Source organism: Mytilus edulis, chromosome 8 (genome assembly GCF_963676685.1).
Source record: "Mytilus edulis chromosome 8, xbMytEdul2.2, whole genome shotgun sequence".
In the NCBI taxonomy this organism is placed as follows: Eukaryota; Metazoa; Mollusca; class Bivalvia; order Mytilida; family Mytilidae; genus Mytilus; species Mytilus edulis.
The window spans coordinates 20,641,512-20,652,583 of NC_092351.1; the positions used below are offsets into that span (position 1 = coordinate 20,641,512).

An 11,072-nucleotide genomic window follows, 5' to 3' on the forward strand; every position below is an offset into this window, starting at 1 on the left:
CAGCTCCATCTACACCTCCATCTACACAGGTTTTAAAAAATTTATCTATGCAAGTTTCACCTGCACCACCTAAATTTAAATTATCTAATTCCGCTACAGATTTGGCAACTAAAAACACCACAGAATCTGTCTGGTTACCCCGCCTTACAGAAAAGGAATTCAAGCTGTACTCAAAAGAGAGTTACGATAAAAAATCTTATGTAGCCCCCCAAACTGAAAAATGTGCGACTACAGTCAAACTACTAAGACCGCATAAATTGTCAGATGATTATTTAGATGAATATTTAGAGGATAAAAGTACTGAAAATAGAACGGTAGATAGAGATCTTAATATTTTAATGATCAATAGTCTTATAATATGTCATTTAAATAAAAGTCCAAAGTGTGTTGTTCCACATTTTGAACTGGTACAAGAGACTCAATGGGGTCTTGGTTGGATTTGGAAAATGAAGTGTACCAATTGTAAATTTATTTCAGAAAAATATAAACTATTTAGAGAAATTGACACAGGACGTGCTGGTCGCAAGAGTGCTACAATTAACTATGGGTTTCAGACTGGCGTGATAAACTGTAATATTGGTAATGATAGCGCGCGACTACTTTTAACTAGTTCATGTATTCCTCCTATGTCGAAAGGAACAATGCAGAGAATAACAAATACTGTTTGTGACAAGGTTGTTAAACTTGCGGAAAATGAAACCGAACAAGTGGTTGAGAGTTTCAGAAAGAGAAATGAAACCTTAGGGTTAAATAAAAATAGTCCTATAAAATTGCAAATGGATGGTACCTATCAGAGTGTGCATATAAAAAGTAGGCATAAAATGGGACAAAATGCATCACAAGTCATTGGTATTGCCTGTGAAAATGAAACTGACAATCATGATATCATTGGTTTTCACCTTGTAAACAAACTTTGCTGGGTTGGTGCATGGTTACGCGGTAAAGGTTATGACATTGAATGTCCTAATCACGAGTACTGCACATCAAATACAAATAGGCATGATCCTTTGAGTGAGAAGGATCTTGGGTATGAAATAGGTAAAAAAATTGCTAAACTTGATTTACTTGTGGACTATTGTACTACTGATGGGGATGCAAAAAGTGTACAAGGTTTACAAGAAGCCATGCAAGAAATATTTGACCCTTTATGGTCAGTAAATAGACTGGCAGATACTATACACCGGGGTCAAAGTCAGTTCCGTGAGGTATTGCGAGCAAAATTTAGTGTCGGTATGTTCCCTGGAGCTACAAAGGCTCAGAGGAATGATATTAAAATAGCTTTTGCCAATGATTTAAAATTACGTTCGCATGGTATAATGAAATGTTTATTTGCAAAATATAATGGTGACCGACAACAAATTTCAAAATGTTTGCCACGCATTGTTAAGTCTGTAGTGAATTGTTATAGTGGTAATTGTAGCGATACGTGTAGATGGAGCATAACACTATGTAATGGTGGTATTAAAACTAGTTGGTGGTACAAATCTATTAACCTTAGCAGTCATGGTTTACAAAATGGGTCTTTGAAACCAAATAAGACTGACAAATTATTAATAGAATCATTGTTAGAAATGAAACTGTCTCAGACCGCATTAAATCAGATGCAATTTTTCAGCAATACAAATAAGTGTGAGTCCGTCAATAGGACAATTTCTACATACCTACCGAAGAATAAGAATTTTTCTCGCAATGCCTTAGGCCGTGCATCTGCAGCAGTCTTGAAAGTCAATAATAAACGGGATGTTGCATTGGCTAAGACCCTAAAAGCTGTAGGTTGTGGTCTGGGTAGAAAGTCTCGTGCTGTAGTGGCTCTGAAAAAAATACGTAAACGTGAAATATATGATTGTGCATATCAAAAAAGTTTACGTGTCAAATTAAACAGGTTAAAAGCTCGTAAAAAACAGGCTATCGATTTCTTGTTAAACAAGAGAGTGCGAAACAGGTTGATTAGTGGATATAAAAAACATCAGTTAGAACCAAAGCTATGTCAGAATTCAAGTCCGAAAGAATTCGTTCCACAGCCAGGTTGTAGTTCATGGCCAGATTAACATTTATATTAAAAGGTTACACAATATGGTTTTCTTTCAGCCTTTCAGGAAGCATATGTAGTTATTTATTTATTTACAGAGAATACTAAACATCTTATATTATATTAAAACAAACACTTTTCAGGAATATATGAGCATGATATGAGTTAGTTGTGTTTTTTTTAAATTAAAAAGTTTGTTTATTTTAAGTTTGTTATGAAAATGGGATAATGGTCCAAGACACTGAAATAAACCTTGTATCAGACAAAAAGACCACTTCATATCTCCCAATGCAATGCATCCAGCCACAGTACATGCATTTATTGGAAAACACATACCTTGAAACAAAATTATAAACAAAATAAAACCATGTAAAATGAATATTACAACATTAGGTCATTCACAGTTTGCCTTTGTAACTCGATGTCATATTTGGATTTTTTCCTTTCTGTTATTTTTTCTTTTGTTTTTTTGTTAACTTATTTAATTAATGACTGTCATACTTTGTTCATTGATTTGTCTCTATGTTTGACTTTCATTTAGTTCTCTACCGCCTGTTACCTGTTACCTGTACTGCAACTCCCTCCTATGTCAGGAGAACCACCAATCCTAGAATCGGTGTAATATCACTCGCGGTTAAAATCCTCAAGATTATGTTTAAAAGATATATAAAACCTTTAAAACTATAAAAGAGATATTAATTTATCTCCTCTGGGGGATGTGACCCTATCACCAATATTTACACTATTCTGGTATGCATAAAAAGTCATCCATCATTCAAATATAAAAGTTGCTTCTTTCATATTAAAAACGGTAAAATGTAAATACACTATATACAACAAAATGTTCTATCTTTTGGTATGACCCTTCTTTTCAGCTCAGTATTACACGCTTTTAATCACTGTTCAATTAATATTGCCCGTTGCTGGAATAATTTATGACACAGACCTCTCGATAATGTTTCTATTCTATTCTGTGCATTCTCATTTAAAAATCTAAATTTTGAGCAGTCGATAACTAGCTGACACAAATGTTCGTCATTGGTTATTAATTCTTGGATAAGATCCTGATCCTCTAGGTTTTCTGTCAATACCTCGCCTATCATATGCAGAAAATCATCTCTTATATATTGTAGCTTAGAGCACTTTAATATGAAGTGAAGTATATCTTCTTCTTCCTCTGCACATAACTGGCAAATAGGCGACACATGTCCATTGCTAAATTTAGCTCGATGATATTGCAGGTATATTGTCCCTGTTGCTAACTTTGCCTTTAAGGAGGCAGATGTGATGGCATATGGATTTGTGCCACAGCTTTTCCATATGTTATGTATTTTCCCTTCTTTGACATTTTCATAATTTAGGCGAGACAGAGTAGATTTCGATTTTGCTTCACTTATCATTTGTTTTATACAGTGATCATTGACGGTTTTATTTACCAGGTTTTTCCAAAGTTGTTTCCCGGGTGGGTTATCTATAATATCATATGGCGATGGTAGGTCATATATATTGGCAATTTCAACAGTTTTTGTAAACCAGCTACCAGATTGTAGAGATTTTGTTGCTAGCTGTCTGATAGCTAATTTTCTTTCAATTGAGTTTTCATTTCTTATGATATTTCCAAAGGTTTACTTCCTGTGATCACCTGTTGATTGAATGACCCAGTTTTCTGACACAGTAATGAAACCATCAAGAGTTACTCCCCTTGCACTGTAAAAATTAGTAAACACTGGCGAAAAAAACCACATAAATGTTTGACTGAGCTTATAATCTTGCATAAACATGTTTGCCATGTTTGTTTCAGTGTCTTGGGGGTATGAGGGTGGGCTTTTTTCCCATTTTCGTTTTTTACTTGTGTTAAAAACTTGTATTTTCAGAGATGATTAATGTGGAGGTAAAATGTGCAAGGTGCATATGTTTACTACAAAATCATAACAAACCACAATTTCAGATTCAGCATGCAGTTAGTATAGTTTGTGCCATGCACAATATGTGTGGTGCATTGGTGTGCAGCTACACATATTTTTCTTTGATTGTTAATCTCCCGAGGTTCTAAAACAATATGGTCTGTATTCACACACAATGCATTATGACAAAGGTGTGAAGCATCTAAATTTTTGGCTAAATCAGTAGATTTCAATTGCAAAATTTTTGCTAAACGTGCAACATTCATTTTAGTACGTTTGGCATTTGGGTATGTGACATTGATCATCCCTAGAATATAATTATTTCTCCTCTGAGTGGCCCCAGTCCAAATAATGCATGCCCCATTTTTTGCCTCTTCACTGTTTATAAGTATAAAATTGGTATATTTTTGATAAAAATCTAAATTATTGGTAGCCATTTTGTATTCTTTTTAATCAAATAGCACTAAAAGAGTGTAACTGACCTCGATTTCAGCAGCTGCCATCCGAAATTGTGATCATTGAACCATGAAACACTCCAACACCTTTGAAATAATAGTTCACAATTTGGGTCAACATTTTTAATTAATTCTCCATAGGCGACAATGGTAACGTTTTCCTCCATTGCTCAGTCCATATCGTTTACTTGAACATGTAGGATGGCTCATATCGAAGCTGATACATTTATACATGTTTGGTTAAATTTTCGGGGTGGCAAGTGAGATTACTTTTTTCGCAATTTGCTGGACCCCGGAAGATGGTGAAAAATGTCACTCTCCACATGAAATAATCCCAAAATTCTAATCATAAAACTCAATAAAAAAATTGTCCTTTCTAATAATTTATTTCAGGTCAAATCTACATATTTCTTTTCTCATCACATCAGCTCTATAAAACAGTTCTTATTGTTCATTTATGTCCATTTTTAAAATCACAGCATCCACAATTGTATGGCGGACTTATATTGTTTTTTAATTACGTCATCTGAGTTCCTCATCTCAAGGTCTATTAGGGATCCTGACCCATATTAGATCAGCAAATGTCAGATTCCACTTGTATTGCAGTATGAATTCCATCGGTAGACCTTTTCGAACAATTCTGTGAAGTTTTTTTCCGCATCTGAAATAGAATAAGTTAATTTTTAGAATTTTTAAGTAAGCATGCTTATTACTGTTCCTTATATCTTTTAGTAGAAAAAAAGCACAAAATCCATATGTTATCAATCCACAATTTAGACATTAATTAAGACTTTTCATAGCTTAAAGTGCCATTCAACAAACCTTCATTACCTTACTGACTTTATTAAAATCATCATGTTTAGATGATAAAGCATGAAAATATTGTGTTTTTTACTGTAAATAAGGTAAATTTAAGGATTTTTTCACTCAGAAAATAATGTTTTTGATATTTGTTTCTTTCAAATAAGGAATAGAACATTTTTATTTTTTTATAACTGTTAAGATCATTCACAGACCATTCTAAAACAGGTTTTAGTTTTAAAATCCATCAAGCAATAACCATTTTAGAGTTCTTTTTGTGTGAGTGTTCAAATAGGGAAAAATGGTGCTTTTCTTTGGTAAAGATAACATTGTGACGTCATCGCTTTTGTGACGTCATGACTTTATGGTGTCATAATTTAGAATTGTACAAACATAACAGAGTGTGTATTTATTCAATAATGAAAGGGAAAAGGAAAAGAAACCAATATAAGGTTGGTAACCAAGCCCATCTATTGCGTTTTGTATCCCTAACAACAGATCAAGATTGTGGTGTTAATAATAGTGTTGCTCCATCTACAGCTCCATCTACACCTCCATCTACACAGGTTTTAAAAAATTTATCTATGCAAGTTTCACCTGCACCACCTAAATTTAAATTATCTAATTCCGCTACAGATTTGGCAACTAAAAACACCACAGAATCTGTCTGGTTACCCCGCCTTACAGAAAAGGAATTCAAGCTGTACTCAAAAGAGAGTTACGATAAAAAATCTTATGTAGCCCCCCAAACTGAAAAATGTGCGACTACAGTCAAACTACTAAGACCGCATAAATTGTCAGATGATTATTTAGATGAATATTTAGAGGATAAAAGTACTGAAAATAGAACGGTAGATAGAGATCTTAATATTTTAATGATCAATAGTCTTATAATATGTCATTTAAATAAAAGTCCAAAGTGTGTTGTTCCACATTTTGAACTGGTACAAGAGACTCAATGGGGTCTTGGTTGGATTTGGAAAATGAAGTGTACCAATTGTAAATTTATTTCAGAAAAATATAAACTATTTAGAGAAATTGACACAGGACGTGCTGGTCGCAAGAGTGCTACAATTAACTATGGGTTTCAGACTGGCGTGATAAACTGTAATATTGGTAATGATAGCGCGCGACTACTTTTAACTAGTTCATGTATTCCTCCTATGTCGAAAGGAACAATGCAGAGAATAACAAATACTGTTTGTGACAAGGTTGTTAAACTTGCGGAAAATGAAACCGAACAAGTGGTTGAGAGTTTCAGAAAGAGAAATGAAACCTTAGGGTTAAATAAAAATAGTCCTATAAAATTGCAAATGGATGGTACCTATCAGAGTGTGCATATAAAAAGTAGGCATAAAATGGGACAAAATGCATCACAAGTCATTGGTATTGCCTGTGAAAATGAAACTGACAATCATGATATCATTGGTTTTCACCTTGTAAACAAACTTTGCTGGGTTGGTGCATGGTTACGCGGTAAAGGTTATGACATTGAATGTCCTAATCACGAGTACTGCACATCAAATACAAATAGGCATGATCCTTTGAGTGAGAAGGATCTTGGGTATGAAATAGGTAAAAAAATTGCTAAACTTGATTTACTTGTGGACTATTGTACTACTGATGGGGATGCAAAAAGTGTACAAGGTTTACAAGAAGCCATGCAAGAAATATTTGACCCTTTATGGTCAGTAAATAGACTGGCAGATACTATACACCGGGGTCAAAGTCAGTTCCGTGAGGTATTGCGAGCAAAATTTAGTATCGGTATGTTCCCTGGAGCTACAAATTTAAAGGCTCAGAGGAATGATATTAAAATAGCTTTTGCCAATGATTTAAAATTACGTTCGCATGGTATAATGAAATGTTTATTTGCAAAATATAATGGTGACCGACAACAAATTTTAAAATGTTTGCCACGCATTGTTAAGTCTGTAGTGAATTGTTATAGTGGTAATTGTAGCGATACGTGTAGATGGAGCATAACACTATGTAATGGTGGTATTAAAACTAGTTGGTGGTACAAATCTATTAACCTTAGCAGTCATGGTTTACAAAATGGGTCTTTGAAACCAAATAAGACTGACAAATTATTAATAGAATCATTGTTAGAAATGAAACTGTCTCAGACCGCATTAAATCAGATGCAATTTTTCAGCAATACAAATAAGTGTGAGTCCGTCAATAGGACAATTTCTACATACCTACCGAAGAATAAGAATTTTTCTCGCAATGCCTTAGGCCGTGCATCTGCAGCAGTCTTGAAAGTCAATAATAAACGGGATGTTGCATTGGCTAAGACCCTAAAAGCTGTAGGTTGTGGTCTGGGTAGAAAGTCTCGTGCTGTAGTGGCTCTGAAAAAAAATACGTAAACGTGAAATATATGATTGTGCATATCAAAAAAGTTTACGTGTCAAATTAAACAGGTTAAAAGCTCGTAAAAAACAGGCTATCGATTTCTTGTTAAACAAGAGAGTGCGAAACAGGTTGATTAGTGGATATAAAAAACATCAGTTAGAACCAAAGCTATGTCAGAATTCAAGTCCGAAAGAATTCGTTCCACAGCCAGGTTGTAGTTCATGGCCAGATTAACATTTATATTAAAAGGTTACACAATATGGTTTTCTTTCAGCCTTTCAGGAAGCATATGTAGTTATTTATTTATTTACAGAGAATACTAAACATCTTATATTATATTAAAACAAACACTTTTCAGGAATATATGAGCATGATATGAGTTAGTTGTGTTTTTTTTAAATTAAAAAGTTTGTTTATTTTAAGTTTGTTATGAAAATGGGATAATGGTCCAAGACACTGAAATAAACCTTGTATCAGACAAAAAGACCACTTCATATCTCCCAATGCAATGCATCCAGCCACAGTACATGCATTTATTGGAAAACACATACCTTGAAACAAAATTATAAACAAAATAAAACCATGTAAAATGAATATTACAACATTAGGTCATTCACAGTTTGCCTTTGTAACTCGATGTCATATTTGGATTTTTTCCTTTCTGTTATTTTTTCTTTTGTTTTTTGTTAACTTATTTAATTAATGACTGTCATACTTTGTTCATTGATTTGTCTCTATGTTTCACTTTCATTTAGTTCTCTACCGCCTGTTACCTGTTACCTGTACTGCAACTCCCTCCTATGTCAGGAGAACCACCAATCCTAGAATCGGTGTAATATCACTCGCGGTTAAAATCCTCAAGATTATGTTTAAAAGATATATAAAACCTTTAAAACTATAAAAGAGATATTAATTTATCTCCTCTGGGGGATGTGACCCTATCACCAATATTTACACTATTCTGGTATGCATAAAAAGTCATCCATCATTCAAATATAAAAGTTGCTTCTTTCATATTAAAAACGGTAAAATGTAAATACACTATATACAACAAAATGTTCTATCTTTTGGTATGACCCTTCTTTTCAGCTCAGTATTACACGCTTTTAATCACTGTTCAATTAATATTGCCCGTTGCTGGAATAATTTATGACACAGACCTCTCGATAATGTTTCTATTCTATTCTGTGCATTCTCATTTAAAAATCTAAATTTTGAGCAGTCGATAACTAGCTGACACAAATGTTCGTCATTGGTTATTAATTCTTGGATAAGATCCTGATCCTCTAGGTTTTCTGTCAATACCTCGCCTATCATATGCAGAAAATCATCTCTTATATATTGTAGCTTAGAGCACTTTAATATGAAGTGAAGTATATCTTCTTCTTCCTCTGCACATAACTGGCAAATAGGCGACACATGTCCATTGCTAAATTTAGCTCGATGATATTGCAGGTATATTGTCCCTGTTGCTAACTTTGCCTTTAAGGAGGCAGATGTGATGGCATATGGATTTGTGCCACAGCTTTTCCATATGTTATGTATTTTCCCTTCTTTGACATTTTCATAATTTAGGCGAGACAGAGTAGATTTCGATTTTGCTTCACTTATCATTTGTTTTATACAGTGATCATTGACGGTTTTATTTACCAGGTTTTTCCAAAGTTGTTTCCCGGGTGGGTTATCTATAATATCATATGGCGATGGTAGGTCATATATATTGGCAATTTCAACAGTTTTTGTAAACCAGCTACCAGATTGTAGAGATTTTGTTGCTAGCTGTCTGATAGCTAATTTTCTTTCAATTGAGTTTTCATTTCTTATGATATTTCCAAAGGTTTACTTCCTGTGATCACCTGTTGATTGAATGACCCAGTTTTCTGACACAGTAATGAAACCATCAAGAGTTACTCCCCTTGCACTGTAAAAATTAGTAAACACTGGCGAAAAAAACCACATAAATGTTTGACTGAGCTTATAATCTTGCATAAACATGTTTGCCATGTTTGTTTCAGTGTCTTGGGGGTATGAGGGTGGGCTTTTTTCCCATTTTCGTTTTTTACTTGTGTTAAAAACTTGTATTTTCAGAGATGATTAATGTGGAGGTAAAATGTGCAAGGTGCATATGTTTACTACAAAATCATAACAAACCACAATTTCAGATTCAGCATGCAGTTAGTATAGTTTGTGCCATGCACAATATGTGTGGTGCATTGGTGTGCAGCTACACATATTTTTCTTTGATTGTTAATCTCCCGAGGTTCTAAAACAATATGGTCTGTATTCACACACAATGCATTATGACAAAGGTGTGAAGCATCTAAATTTTTGGCTAAATCAGTAGATTTCAATTGCAAAATTTTTGCTAAACGTGCAACATTCATTTTAGTACGTTTGGCATTTGGGTATGTGACATTGATCATCCCTAGAATATAATTATTTCTCCTCTGAGTGGCCCCAGTCCAAATAATGCATGCCCCATTTTTTGCCTCTTCACTGTTTATAAGTATAAAATTGGTATATTTTTGATAAAAATCTAAATTATTGGTAGCCATTTTGTATTCTTTTTAATCAAATAGCACTAAAAGAGTGTAACTGACCTCGATTTCAGCAGCTGCCATCCGAAATTGTGATCATTGAACCATGAAACACTCCAACACCTTTGAAATAATAGTTCACAATTTGGGTCAACATTTTTAATTAATTCTCCATAGGCGACAATGGTAACGTTTTCCTCCATTGCTCAGTCCATATCGTTTACTTGAACATGTAGGATGGCTCATATCGAAGCTGATACATTTATACATGTTTGGTTAAATTTTCGGGGTGGCAAGTGAGATTACTTTTTTCGCAATTTGCTGGACCCCGGAAGATGGTGAAAAATGTCACTCTCCACATGAAATAATCCCAAAATTCTAATCATAAAACTCAATAAAAAAATTGTCCTTTCTAATAATTTATTTCAGGTCAAATCTACATATTTCTTTTCTCATCACATCAGCTCTATAAAACAGTTCTTATTGTTCATTTATGTCCATTTTTAAAATCACAGCATCCACAATTGTATGGCGGACTTATATTGTTTTTTAATTACGTCATCTGAGTTCCTCATCTCAAGGTCTATTAGGGATCCTGACCCAGTTATATCCTCTGTTCGTGAAACACCCGTATCACTAAGAGACAGGAGTTGACTCGCACCTTTCGAAACATGAGGAAATACTAAAAATTAGCAAAACAGAGATATGTTTTGATGATCATTAATGTTCTAGGTTGTCTTCATCTTCTCTAAGTTATTTTCTCCGTTCCAGCATCACCGAGATAGTAGCTTCTAATTTGGACAAAGTCATTACTAAATGTACTCCAATGAAAGAAAAAACTTATAAACTAATCAAGCTATCAACATAATGCATCAGTGCATAAAACAGTTTGAGAAACACGAACCCAAGCTGTAGAAACCTAAACTCGCGCAAGGTTTTTTTTTTTATAGTAAAGTATACATAGATGAGATATCGGTTTAGAGGTATA

The 11,072-nt window shown here is 34.0% G+C and overlaps 1 protein-coding gene across 3 annotated transcripts; it reads right to left on the reverse strand.

The window, feature by feature from the left end:
* Window positions 1–1,490: 1,490 nt before the first annotated feature.
* On the reverse strand, window positions 1,491–10,690 carry LOC139485053 (uncharacterized). 3 transcript variants are annotated; one of them, XR_011655241.1, is made up of 4 exons: window positions 8,263–8,318; window positions 7,398–7,543; window positions 4,416–5,049; window positions 1,491–1,811 (listed from the first exon to the last, which is right to left on the reverse strand). XR_011655241.1 is itself a non-coding variant. In XM_071269168.1 (3 exons), the coding sequence occupies exons 1-3, from the start codon at window positions 10,285–10,287 to the stop codon at window positions 4,973–4,975; spliced, it is 363 nt and encodes a 120-aa protein (XP_071125269.1). In that variant the 5' UTR covers window positions 10,288–10,690; the 3' UTR covers window positions 4,756–4,972. The 3 variants fall into 3 exon arrangements, 2 of the variants coding, with proteins under 2 accessions (XP_071125269.1, XP_071125268.1); XM_071269168.1 differs by lacking the exons at window positions 1,491–1,811; window positions 8,263–8,318 and adding an exon at window positions 10,148–10,690 and having other exon boundaries at window positions 4,756–5,049; XM_071269167.1 differs by lacking the exons at window positions 1,491–1,811; window positions 8,263–8,318 and adding an exon at window positions 10,148–10,690 and having other exon boundaries at window positions 4,756–5,049; window positions 7,394–7,543.
* Window positions 10,691–11,072: the final 382 nt, after the last annotated feature.